This window comes from Cyprinus carpio, chromosome A2, assembly GCF_018340385.1.
Source record: "Cyprinus carpio isolate SPL01 chromosome A2, ASM1834038v1, whole genome shotgun sequence".
NCBI classification, from domain to species: domain Eukaryota; kingdom Metazoa; phylum Chordata; class Actinopteri; order Cypriniformes; family Cyprinidae; genus Cyprinus; species Cyprinus carpio.
Genome location: NC_056573.1, coordinates 26,862,215 through 26,876,029, shown reverse-complemented (window position 1 = coordinate 26,876,029; position 13,815 = coordinate 26,862,215). Strand labels below are relative to the sequence as shown.

General features: G+C 31.4%; 1 protein-coding gene across 5 annotated transcripts in view; it reads left to right on the top strand.

Moving 5' to 3' along the window:
- Window positions 1-13,815, top strand: part of sbno2a (strawberry notch homolog 2a) — a 32,804-nt gene that overhangs the window by 2,321 nt on the left and 16,668 nt on the right. For 4 of the 5 annotated variants that reach the window (XM_042713301.1, XM_042713292.1, XM_042713285.1 and 1 more), the window contains exons 3-10: window positions 187-266; window positions 3,541-3,625; window positions 10,754-10,924; window positions 12,224-12,298; window positions 12,385-12,490; window positions 12,926-13,086; window positions 13,170-13,303; window positions 13,392-13,482. In XM_042713301.1, the coding sequence (XP_042569235.1) occupies window positions 187-266; window positions 3,541-3,625; window positions 10,754-10,924; window positions 12,224-12,298; window positions 12,385-12,490; window positions 12,926-13,086; window positions 13,170-13,303; window positions 13,392-13,482 (903 nt within the window). The remainder of the gene's footprint in view (window positions 1-186; window positions 267-3,540; window positions 3,626-10,753; window positions 10,925-12,223; window positions 12,299-12,384; window positions 12,491-12,925; window positions 13,087-13,169; window positions 13,304-13,391; window positions 13,483-13,815) is intronic. The other variant, XM_042713310.1, reaches the window with a different exon arrangement.

Here is a 13,815-nt window from a genome sequence, read left to right as displayed (position 1 = left end):
GCCTCACGTCACCTGGTTTCTTTGGTGAACTGTAGGTCGTGGTGGTTTGTGTGGGGTCTCACCGTGTCACTAAATCATCAGCACTGCCAGTAAATATTTGGGTCGATGAGTAATATCTCTGCTGAACAGTGTTTTCAAAGAGCCACTTCCTGTGTCAAAAGTGCTGTTTGTTTCCTGTTTCCCCAGAGTCAGCTGTGTCCGTCGAACTCATGGATGTACCCACAGCCAACTCAATACAACCAGCACTATCCTATGCAATCTGGGAGGTGAGTCGCACACGGTGTCTTTTCAAAAAGCACGCATTATATACATTAATAATAATGTACTGACAATAAATACTCAACACAGTGTTTTATTCCTCGCTGACTGCATGCAATTGATTAAACATTACAAGACACAATAAATTTAAATTCAAACATATGCATGGATTAATCAAATAAGGTGAATTATCATTGCATGCTGACTTTATCTGTCTCTCTAATGTGTTTAGTGCAGTTTAGTTATAAAATTGTGGTGCGCGCTGATGTACAGAACATGTGACACATGCACTTTATTGTTATCGATTGTGTATTTATGTACAGAGCGATCTGATATGAAATATTCTAGGAGTGTAACTGTACACAGAAATGATGGTCTAAGTTTAAGTAAATCAAAGTCTAAGTTTTAGATAAAAAACTAAACACAAAAAATGTTTTTTTTTATTATAATCAAATTGTGTCTCTGTCTTTAATTATAATTATATAATTATAATCATAATTTTCTTAGCAATAAAACATCTATCTCAGCAAATGCTGTAACTATACGGGAAGCCCTATTATTTTCACATTGCTATAATATTTAAAGTTCAAATTAACAACATTCAAATGCTATGCTATAACTAGACAAAAAAGTTTGTCAAGACAAACTTTAGGTTGGCTTGAGAAAGCCTAGCCTGAAAGTTTTAAGCAGTTGTTGCCTGACCAGAGAGTTTGAAAAGTTTAAAAAGTTTTAAGTTTGATGGCAAGTGACTAGCATGTTTCTAGCATGATTAGCAAGTGACTAGCATGTTGCTAGCATGATTAGAAAGTGACTAGCATGTTCCTAGCATGATTAGCACGTGATTAGCATTTTGCTAGCATGATTTCCAAGTGACTAGCATGTCGCTAGCATGATTAGCAAGTTACTAGCATGTTCCTAGCATGATTAGCAGATGATTAGCATTTTGCTAGCATGATTTCCAAGTGACTAGCATGTCGCTAGCATGATTATTAAGTTACTAGCATGTCGCTAGCATGTTTCTAGCATGATTAGAAAGTGACTAGCATTTTGCTAGCATGATTAGCAAGTGACTAGCATGTTGCTAGCATGATTAGCAAGTGACTAGCATGTTCCTAGCATGATTAGCAGGTGATTAGCATTTCGCTAGCATGATTTCCAAGTGACTAGCATGTCGCTAGCATGATTATTAAGTTACTAGCATGTCGCTAGCATGTTTCTAGCATGATTAGAAAGTGACTAGCATTTTGCTAGCATGATTAGCAAGTGACTAGCATGTTGCTAGCATGATTAGCAAGTGACTAGCATGTTCCTAGCATGATTAGCAGGTGATTAGCATTTTGTTAGCATGATTTCCAAGTGACTAGCATGTCGCTAGCATGATTAGCAAGTGACTAGCATGTTCCTAGCATGATTAGCAGGTGATTAGCATTTTGCTAGCATGATTTCTAAGTGACTAGCATGTCGCTAGCATTATTATTAAGTTACTAGCATGTCGCTAGCATGTTTCTAGCATGATTAGAAAGTGACTAGCATTTTGCTAGCATGATTAGCAAGTGACTAGCATGTTGCTAGCATGATTAGCAGGTGATTAGCATTTTGCTAGCATGATTTCCAAGTGACTAGCATGTTGCTAGCATGATTAGCATGTGACTAGCAGGTGATTAGCATTTTGCTAGCATGATTTCCAAGTGACTAGCATGTTGCTAGCATGTTTATTAAGTTACTAGCAAGTCGCTAGCATGTTTAAAAGTTTAAAAACTAAACACAAAAAAATGCTTTTTTTATTATTATAATCAAATTGTGTCTCTGTCTTTAATTATAATTAGATAATTATAATCATAATTTTCTTAGGAATAAAACATCTATCTCCACAAATGCTGTAATTATACCGGAAGCCCTATTATTTGCACATTGCTATAATATTTAAAGTTCAAATTAACAACAGTGCACAAGCTGTTAAATTCAAATGCTATGCTATAAATATAATAATCAACACAAAAAGCATTTGTTGTTTGAATTTCCTGATAAAATGCACAGGATTTGAAAGATGACACTTGATGACGAAACACAATTACATTACAGACCAAAAGTTTGGAAACATTACTATTTTTAATGTTTTTGAAAGAAGTCTCTTCTGCTCATCAAGCCTGCATTTATTTGATCAAAAATACAGAAAAAAACAGTAATATTGTGAAATATTATTACAACTTAAAATATAAAGTTTCTATTTGAATATACTTAAAAAAATAATTTATTCCTGTGATGCAAAGCTGAATTTTCAGCATCATTACTCCAGCCTTCAGTGTCACATGTAACATCCAGTCTATCACATGATCATTTAGAAATCATTCTAATATTCTGATTTATTATGAGTGTTGGAAACAGTTCTGCTGTCTAATATATTTGATGAATAAAAGGTTAAAAAGAACTGCATTTATTCAAAATAAAAAAGAAATTCTAATAATATATATTCTAATAATATATTTTCTTTACTATCACTTTTTATCAATTTAACACATCCTTGCTGAATAAAAGAATTGATTTTATTTAAAAAAAAAAGAAAGAAAAAAAAATTACTGACCCCCAAATTAATGACCAGTAGTGTATATTGTTATCACAAAATATTTATATTTTAAAAACATAGTTTCTTTTTTTTTTTTTTTTTTTTTTAATTTTTATTTTTATCATCAAAGTGTTCCTAAAAAAGTATCACATCTTCTGAAAAAATATTAAGCAGCAGAACTGTTTCCAACTTTGATAATGAATCATCATATTAGAATGATTTCTAAAGGATCATGTGATAATGATCCTAAAAATTCAGTTTTGCATCCCAGAAATAAATGATAATTTAAAGTATAATAAATTTAAAAACAATTATTTTAAATTGTAATAATATATCACAATATTACATTTTTTTCCTGTTTTTTTTTTTGTTCAAAAAAATGCAGGCTTGATGAGCAGAAGAAACTTCTTTCTAAAACATTAAAAATAGTAATGTTTCCAAACTTTTGACCTGTACTGTAGGTGCGCTGTAGACAATCAAGTGACGTTTTATACACGCATCAACTGAAACAGCATAGACTAAAAGATCGATATTGAGATTTAGGAGTCATTATAGATGCATTAAAAATAAGATATATAAAACTAGGAGTTTTGAAGTAAGTTCTGCATGTGTGCAGTGGTTAAAACATACGTATCGAACCGAAAGACCTGTACCTAGTGTTCTAGTAGTATTTGAATCTGTGTGTGATTGTTCCTGATCCCTCTCCTCTGATTTATCAGGCAGCTCCAGCTGAACCCGTCCTCGGGTCTGGACCTATCCGACATAGACTTTCACGACCTTGTGCAGAACGGAGATTACTCCCAGGTAAGAGCGGATCCCGTCTCTTGTGTTATCGATCGAGGGTGAACTCACCAGAACCATTGGGGAAGTAATTCAAAAACAAGCACTGAATGTGTCATTTTTACCTTTTTAATATCGGTTCCTGATTCGTGGGAATTTAATACAGTATTGAAGACTTTATTTGTAGCTTGTAATCACGTCACTGCGTCCCATGACTATTTTATGCTGTAATAAATAGCTTAGTCTGCAGGAAAACTGACGGCTCCATTACGGCGACTGCAGGAGAAAAGCGCAGGTTTGAGTATCTGAAGCGCAGCATACATTTATGATGATGTAGCTGCGACATTAATGCAAACACTGCTACAGAATGTTATCTGTGTAGTGAATGAACTGAACTGAAAGTGAAATCAACCAAGATCTCTCTCTTGAATCATGATTGGGAAAAAAACAAAAAAACTAAAATAAATTTAAAATGTGAACGTCGAACGTTGTTGTTTGACATTTTTATTTTATTTCATTTTTATTAATATTTTGAATTATTATTATTTTATTATTATTTTTTGTTTTCATTTTAAAAAAAAATAATCTTTTTTTATTTTTGTATGTCTGCATATTTTGTATTACTTTTTATGTCAGTTTTAGTTTGTAGTACACTAAGTTTAAATACATGAAAATGAGAATTGTTTGTCTTTTTAAAAATATTTTAAATAAGTTAAAGTTTATTTGGTAACACTTTACAATAAGGTTCATTAGATAATGTTAGTTAACTGCTTTAGTGAACAAGAACTAATTTGTTTGTTTGTTTAATTTGTGATGCTACTGTTAATTGATTACCTGAAATCTTTTATTTTCCTCTTATTTAATTAAATTCAATTTAATTTGTGATGCTACTGTTAATTGATTACCTGAAATCTTTTATTTTACTCTTATTTAATTAAATTTAATTTAATTTGTGATGCTACTGTTAATTGATTACCTGAAATCTTTTATTTTACTCTTAATTAATTAATTAAATTTAATTTAATTTGTGATGCTACTGTTAATTGATTACCTGAAATCTTTTATTTTACTCTTAATTAATTAATTAAATTTAATTAAATTTGTGATGCTACTGTTAAAGAGCACCTATCATGGAATTTTGAAATTTACCTTTCATGTAGTGTGTAACATAGATCTAAGTGAACAAAAACATCCTGCAAAGTTTGAAATATGACAGTGCACGTATATAAAGTGATTGTCTTCAAAAGTAAGAGTCGACTCTGAGTCATTTTTATGAATCGTTAGAAGACCGAAGCTGTTTTTCTCTGACTAGATGACGTCAACTTGTCAAGTTATTTGAATACGATACGCCCACTTATTGCGCTCCAAGACGCCAGTGAAAACTAGAAAAACATCATGGCGACGATGACGCTGTGTTCTGAAGTGCGACTCAAAAGCAAACTTTTTTCATCTGCCCAAGGATGAGCATTTGAAGACTAAGGGGCTACAATTCATATATACAACTGTACCACAGAAGTATAGTCCCTGAGCCTTGTGCTTTTGTTCACGCCATTTTGAAGACGATTGCTTTACCAACTTATATGCAATCAAACTTGGATTCGCGAGCCGGCTGATATTGAAGGAAGGTTCAGTTCCAAGTGTATTTGCATCAGCTTCCTCCTCCGTATCACAACCTGTAAGTGTTATTAATAATGGTTGCTTTTTACGTTTTATGTAGCATGCTTAATAATTGTTTGGTTTGTTCTGTAAGCACCGTTTAGCTTCTAGGTCTTCAATGACAACTGTATTGAGATATGTGAATTGTTTGTCGTTGTGTTGTCTGATCAGTATTTAAAGTTGCAAATGGTTTCTGTGTAGTTGTAGCCCGTGTTAAATAACTATTACTATGTTAATTTTTTTTATATATGCTTTCTATCTTTTCAAAGTACATGTAATGTGTTTCCAGGTAAAGCACGATATTACTGTCTTACTTAAGTAGTTCTTAAAAATTTGCAGTGAACCTAAGAATATGTCGATTATTGTAGACTGACGTCGTTTCTAGTTACTTTGTTTAATAATAAAGAATGTAGTGTAGCACACAGACTTTATAATAATTGTGAAACTGCTGTTTATTGTGCTGCACTGGCAGTTACAGGGTTAATGCGGGAGAGATGAGTGATTTCGGCTGGTGCTCCTGTGAGCATCTTTTGTCTGTCGTTCTTCAAACATTACAGTAGACATATTTTGGTTTATAAACTGTATTGTTTAATCAGTCACGTTAGCACTCGGCTAACGTATCCACCTAGTGTTCACAGTTTAGCAGCTAAACTTTAGCTGTGGGCACGATTCGCTTGCATAAGTGTTTTTGTATTTTATGTCATTATAAGAACGGATTGACTATATTATTGTTTTATGTAAAGGTACTTAGTCAATGGTAGCGCTGGCTAACTGGCTCAAGGACTCATCTCTGTGCCAATCACAACAGGTTTGGCCAGCTGACCAATCAGAGCAGAGTAGGCTTGAGGAAGGGAGGGGCTTGCTCCGAACTTGCTTGGAACGAATCGTTTCCTAATCATTGGCAAATGACTCTAATATTAAATGTATATTCTGAGAAAATTACAATGTTTTCTGATCTTAGATGCATTTAAACCTGTTGTAGGGCACTCCAACACAATATTAGGACACTTTAAAATACCATATGACCTGCTCTTTAAGTGATTACCTGAAATCTTTTATTTTACTCTTAATTAATTAATTAAATTTAATTTAATTTGTGATGCTACTGTTAATTGATTACCTGAAATCTTTTATTTTACTCTTAATTAATTAATTAAATTTAATTAAATTTGTGATGCTACTGTTAAGTGATTACCTGAAATCTTTTATTTTACTCTTAATTAATTAATTAAATTTAATTTAATTTGTGATGCTACTGTTAATTGATTACCTGAAATCTTTTATTTTCCTCTTAATTAATTAATTAAATTTAATTTGTGATGCTACTGTTAATTGGTTACCTGAAATCTCTTATTTTACTCTTAATTAATTAATTAATTTGTGATGCTACTGTTAATTGGTTACATTAAATCTTGTATTTTTCTCTAATTAATTTGTGATGCTACTTTAGCAGCATTATAGAACAAATATTCTACATTTATTATGAATTTCATTTATCTAAATAACATCTGATCATTACATCAGAGTCAGATTGTGCTGATTCTAATCTCTTTGTTTTGTATAATAAAAGTCCCTGTTTATTATAATTGCATAGAAAACAGTGTACAGCAGTTTTTTTAGCTCCCAATTCCAAAAAAAAAGCTAATTTTTTATGCATGTTTGTTCACTGCTGATTGGTCCCTTATTAGTAAACATTATAAGGTGACATACAGCTTTCTTTCCAGTGTAGACAGTCTCAAGCTGTTCTTGGATGAATTCAATGTAGAAACAGTGTGTGATCCAGCTATTGCTGTGAGTTTAGCTTCTTTATTTCAGCATCCGCTTCTGTAGACATGAGTTAGTTTTCTGACCTCTCTCCTCGTGCCCTGATCCTCATTCCTTCCTGTCCAACAGAATTTAAAGTTATTGTCCCGTCATTCAGTCCTGACCCTGCTTTATCTCAGCTAAATTCCCTGTTTTACTCTCGCAAATGGAAATATTACGCAACCGGACATCTTGCTGTTGAAAACAGAGCAGTTTCCAGAATAATACAAGCAGTTTCATCATCTTTTGACAGCCTCAGATCAGCTTATAGCGCAAAAATAAAAGTTCCATCCAGTAGAAGATTTTTTTTAAGAGGCCTTGACATCTGTGAATGGGAGATTACAGTATCTGGAATGAGCTTTCGTTCGTTTCTTGAAGGGTTCTGGGTGTGTGAAAGACTCCAGCTGTCTTGTACCTTAAACCTAACTTGAAGTTTAATTGAGGTTTGCACTGTCAGATTTTTTATTTTTATTTCAGTCCTCAGGCATAGTTCCATAATAATTATGCATAATATTACATATTAACCAAAAAAAGTGTAGGTTGACACCTATTTTACCTTCTCTTTTTTTAAAATAATAACTATCACTCCTACTAATAAATTTAATCTTTACAAGGACAAAAATAAAACAGAAAATTATTAATCTTATTAATAATTATTATTTATCACTTAATTTTTTTTATTTGTATTTTTTTAAATTTGCAAAGTAAACTACATATTTTTTCATTCATATTTTTAAGTCACAGTTATTTCACCCCTTTCTGTTATTTATTAAAAAATATTTAATTTTTATGTAATTTTATTTAAAAAAAAAAAAATATATATATATATATATACACACATACACACACTACCGGTCAAAAGTTTGGGATCAGAACCATTTTTTATGTTTTTTACAGGAGTTTCTTCTGCTCATCAAGTCTGCATTTATTTGATCAAAAATACAGGGAAAATATATAATATTGTCAAATATTACTATGATGTAAAATAACTTTTTTCTATTTTAATATACATTAAAATCTAATTTATTTCTGTGGTGCACAGCTGAATTTTCAGCATCATTACTCCAGTCTTCAGTGTCACATGATCTTCAGAAATCATTCTAATATGATGATTTATTATCAGTGCTGGAAACTGTTGTGCTGCTTCATATTTTTTTGGAACCTGATACTTTTATTCAGGATTCTTTGATGAATAAAAATTTAAAAAGAAAAGCATTTATTTAAAATATAAATATTTTCTAACAATATACACTACCGTTCAAAAGTTTGGGGGTCAGTACATTTTTATTCTTTCTTTTTTTTTTTTTTTTTTTAAGAAATTAAAACTTTTATTCAGCAAGTATGTGTTAAATTGATAAGAAGTGATAGCAAAGATTTATATTGTTAGAAACGATTTATATTTTGAATAAATGCTGTTCTTTTTAACTGTTTATTCATCAAAGAATCCTGAAAAAAGTATCACAGTTTCCCAAAAAATATTTGGCAGCACAACTGTTAATAATTCTAATAATAAATCAGTTTATTAGAATGATTTCTGAAGGATCATGTGACACTTTATACTGGAATGGAAATTCAGCTTTGCATCACAGAAATAAATTATATTTTAAAGGATATTAAAATAGAAACCATTATTTATTGTAATAACATTTTGCAAGATCACAGTTTTTTTTTCTGTATTTTTGATCATTTTATCCTTGCCCTAAACATGCTCTTCTCTAAGTTCATACAAACTCTTTCTCATTTCTGACAGCGTCTGAATACATCTATTAAGTACATTATAAATGTTCTTTAAACATTATCTGTGCAAGTTTGAAATCAACCAGATCACACAATTTTAAAGAATATAATTTGATGAATAATTTGTTGGGTGGTTCTCTCTTCTGTAGCAGAAAGATATTATTGGTGCAAACTTTATTTCTTTACATCAGGTCAGTTTGCTATAGTACTGAGGGGTTTTCTGTGCAAGCCACTTCAAAGGTGCATTAAGCATTTGCATTTAGCCCCTAAACATGGACTAGTTGTTTTGCTTTAGCAGCGTCTAGTTTTCAATATTTCGTCTCTCGTAGGAATAACAGGAGGTTATCGCCTCAAGTGTGATCAGGAATACCATTGAAGCTTCCGGGAATGAAAGCCATCTCTTGACAGATTTACAGTCGGTGTTTTTGGACATTGGCCATGTCTGAAGTACTGAGTCCACAGCTGCTGTCAAAAACAAACCGCGGTTTGAGCATCATATATCAGATGATTTTATGAGCTCCGGTTCGGAGTATCACAGCTTTCAAAAGAATTGTCACTTTTTACTCACCCTCGTCAAACCCATATGACCTTCTTTCTTGCTTTTTGTTTTTGAAGAATATTGTGGCTGCACTTTTAAATTTAATAAAAGTGATTTGAATTAATCTGACTTAATGCAAAGTGATCATATCACTTCAGAAGTCTTGGAAATGTAGTGCATGTGTTGTATGGACTTTTAGTATCATTGAGAAACTACAATTTTTTTTTTAAATATATATTTTTACAATTATTTTTATTTCAGTTTCGTCAGTACGTCAAGTTAAACTAAATGAAAATGAGAAATCTTCCTTTGCAAATTCCTGAAATATTTTTTATATTTTATTATAAGGTTTATATATTTTATTTTATACGTTTTTTTAAACTATATTTTAAGTTAAAGTTTTTTTTTTAAATATATATTTTTACAATTATTTTTATTTATTTCAGTTTCGTCAGTACGTCAAGTTAAACTAAATTGCTGAAATATTTTTTAGATTTTATTTTAAGGTTTATATATTTTATTTTATGTTTTTTTTAACTATATTTTAAGTTAAAGTTTTTTTAAAATATATATTTTTACAATTATTTTTATTTATTTCAGTTTCGTCAGTACGTCAAGTTAAACTAAATTGCTGAAATATTTTTTATATTTTATTTTAAGGTTTATATATTTTATTTTATATGTTTTTTTTGTACTATATTTTATTTAAGTTAAAGTTTTTTTTTTTTTAAATATATATTTTTACAATTATTTTTATTTATTTCAGTTTCGTCAGTACGTCAAGTTAAACTAAATTGCTGAAATATTTTTTATATTTTATTTTAAGGTTTATATATTTTATTTTATACGTTTTTTTAACTATATTTTAAGTTAAAGTTTTTTTTTTAAATATATATTTTTACAATTATTTTTATTTATTTCAGTTTCGTCAGTACGTCAAGTTAAACTAAATTGCTGAAATATTTTTTATATTTTATTTTAAGGTTTATATATTTTATTTTATGTTTTTTTTAACTATATTTTAAGTTAAAGTTTTTTTAAAATATATATTTTTACAATTATTTTTATTTATTTCAGTTTCGTCAGTACGTCAAGTTAAACTAAATTGCTGAAATATTTTTTATATTTTATTTTAAGGTTTATATATTTTATTTTATTTTATACGTTTTTTTTTTTTGTACTATATTTTAAGTTAAAGTTTATTTTATTTCAAGCAACAACAAAAAAAGTTTTAGTATGTTAACTGTAAAACAGTACATTATTATTATTTTTTTTTTTTTCTCTGAAGAAAGTATAAATAAATACACATTCAGACACACTTTGGCTGGATAACTGTATCTGAAATGAAACTGCTGTGTGTATTTCAGTGAAATGATATTTGTGTCAACTTCTGAACATGTTTTTGTGGTTATTTTTAGGATCTGTGCATAGACATGCTGTCCAACACATCGCTGTTCTCCTCGGCATCTGATTCTCTGTCGGAGTATCCAGACCCTTCAGGATTTGGCAGCGATAGCCTGTCACAGAGACCCCCCGAGGGCCCCGTGGCACAGATGCACTGGGATATACCTGGACAAAGTCAGAGACCGGTATTCATAAAACAGCTTTTCCCTCCGATATTTACTTGTGTGATGTTTTCAAAGCTGTTCTGTAGCTTAAGCCTTACTGTATAATTTTGCACTGTCAAAATGGAAAGATATAATTGCTGCAAACTTTATTTCTTAACCGTCGGGTCAATTTGCTACAGTACTAAGCTTTTGTAAGCTACTTTAAAGGTGCATTAAGGTGTTTAATCGCTAAACATGGACATGCTGCTTCACTTTAGTGTCTAGATAAGTTTCCCGCTGACATTTGGAAATGCTCTGGGGTTTTTAATGCTTTTTTTTAATATACCAACTCACAAAACGAATGGAATATGTGAAGTCGGATAAACAAATGATTGCATTTTAACGTCACTTAAGAGAATAACCTGTAAACACAGGTTTCTGGCATTGCCAGGTTATTCATTTGCATGCAAACCGGTGATGTTTAACTCATTAGTGTATTGTGTGCAATTAAATGGCTCAGTGTTTTAGTACTCTCTCTCTAATGTTGAGATCTGAGCAAGTAAATCAGTTTTATCTTTATTTATTTTTTATTTTTTTGACATTTTAAGTTTAATAGTCAGGGATGTGATTTTTCTATATTCATACAGAATTCTGTATACATTCTCCAACCTGAAAAGATTGAAAAAAGTGTTTTCTGCCAAAATAAAAGCTGTATGGTTTAATGTTTGAAAGCAAAGAAATTTATACAGCTTTAAATATTGGTTTTGAAATTTTACTGTTACGGTAAAAATAAAATAATAATTATTATTATTATTATTATTATTATTATTAAATATTGTATTTTTTTACAATTATAATATTTCTGTATTTTTTTATTATAAATTTTTTTAATTATTTAAATATTGCATTTTTTAAATATATTTTTAATTGTAATAATATTGTTGTTTTGTTTCCTTATTTTTTTTTTACTTTTTGTCTTCATCCCAAAAATAAAAATTCTGCCATAATTTACTCACCCTCAAGTTATTCCAAAACAGTAGCCATTGACTGCCATAGTATTTTTATCTTTATTTCTCAATACTATGTAAGTCAATGGCTACCGTCAACTGTTACCAGCATTCTTCAAAATATCTTCTTTTGTGCTCAACGGATGAAAGAAAGTCAGGTTTGGAACAACTTGAGGTTGAGTAAATGATGACAGAATTTGTATTTTTGGGTGAACTATCCCTTTAATACTCGCCACTACAATACATGTAGTCAGTAATATTAGCATGTAGAGTCTCATTTCTCTTGTGTTAATTTCATACGAGTGTACAACATCACTGTATCTGTGTTCTTCAGCAGAACCTGAGCGCGTTTCACGGGAGGTTCGACGACTTCAGCACTATCCTGCCTGCGTCGGTCACAGGATTTAAGGTAGATCCACTCTTTTCCTCTAATACGCTATTCCCTGTTTCACCACATTTCATCATATTTTGTTTTCTGCCCCTTCATTTCTACAGGCTGCTGCTGCTCCGCCGCCACCGGAGGAAGAGGAGGAGGCAGATGAGGAAGAGACGGAGGATTTGGGGCATGCTGACACATACGCAGAATACAAGCCATCCAAATGTAAATAGACATGCCGTATCATTTTAACCTACAGCACATGAGTGGGCAGTATGTGCTAAACTTGTATTTTTATATCCCGGTAATGGTGTATAACATGTTGAAGTGACTGCAAAAATATCTTAAATGCAGTTTTCTCAAATTAAAAAATATTTCAAATGGTATATTGTAATATTTAAAATATTTAAATAGTATAGAAAAGTCTTAATTATCAGTTTAGGTGGTCTTAAATTTAGAAATCACAATACAGCCTATTTTGATTATAACAGCATAAGTGGACTTCAGAGAACAGTACAAAATAATAAAAAAGGCAGTTCATGTCCCCTTTAAAATGATTAAAAATCATGCTGCCCATTCCTCTCACAGCGCAAATGCAACTTGGTTTCATATTTTGCGGCGCTTCTGTGGCAAATAATTGCTCTGTTCACATGTGTGCAGCTAATATAGGAATCTCTCACCCTGACATCGTGGTGGAGACCAACACACTGTCCAGCGTTCCTCCTCCTGACATCACCTACACACTGTCCATTCCAGACCGCACCGTTAGCTCCGGCCTGCTGTCCGCCCTGCAGCTGGAGGCCATCATCTACGCCTGCCAGGTACTCTCTCTGCTCTTCTCTCTCCACTCACTGATGACTTCTGTGTGTATGTATTGAATCACCTTTGTGCTGGTGCTCTTCAGCAACACGAGGTGATTCTTCAGAACGGTCAGCGGGCGGGGTTTCTGATCGGAGACGGAGCCGGCGTCGGGAAGGGCCGCACTGTGGCCGGAATCATACTGGAGAGTTTCTTAAAGGGACGGAAGAGAGCGCTGTGGTAAATACACCGCATGCATCCCTCACGTGACTCAATGATTCGTTCTGATGAACTGATGCATAACACAGGGGTTTTCTGGATATTTTAGGTTCAGTGTGTCAAATGACCTGAAGTACGATGCTGAGAGAGATCTCAGAGACATAGACGCTCCCAACATCCCCGTGTTTGCTTTAAATAAGGTTTGTGAACTGAATCATCACTGCTTTATTTTCATCTGTATTGTACATATTTGATCAGGGTTTTCCAAACGTGATGGATCTAAATAGGCTTTGTGAGTTGATGCAAAACAAGAAATTAAATCATAATGTAAAATTTACATAAATAATAAAATAAAAATATTTTATATATATATATATATATATATATATATATATAGATTATATATAATATATATATATATATATATATATATATATATATAAAAAGAAGTTTTTTTTTTTTTTTTTGCTTAGTTTATTGAACTTTTTACAATAAAAACAAGATAAAAAATACAGGAGAATAGTGAATTTTTT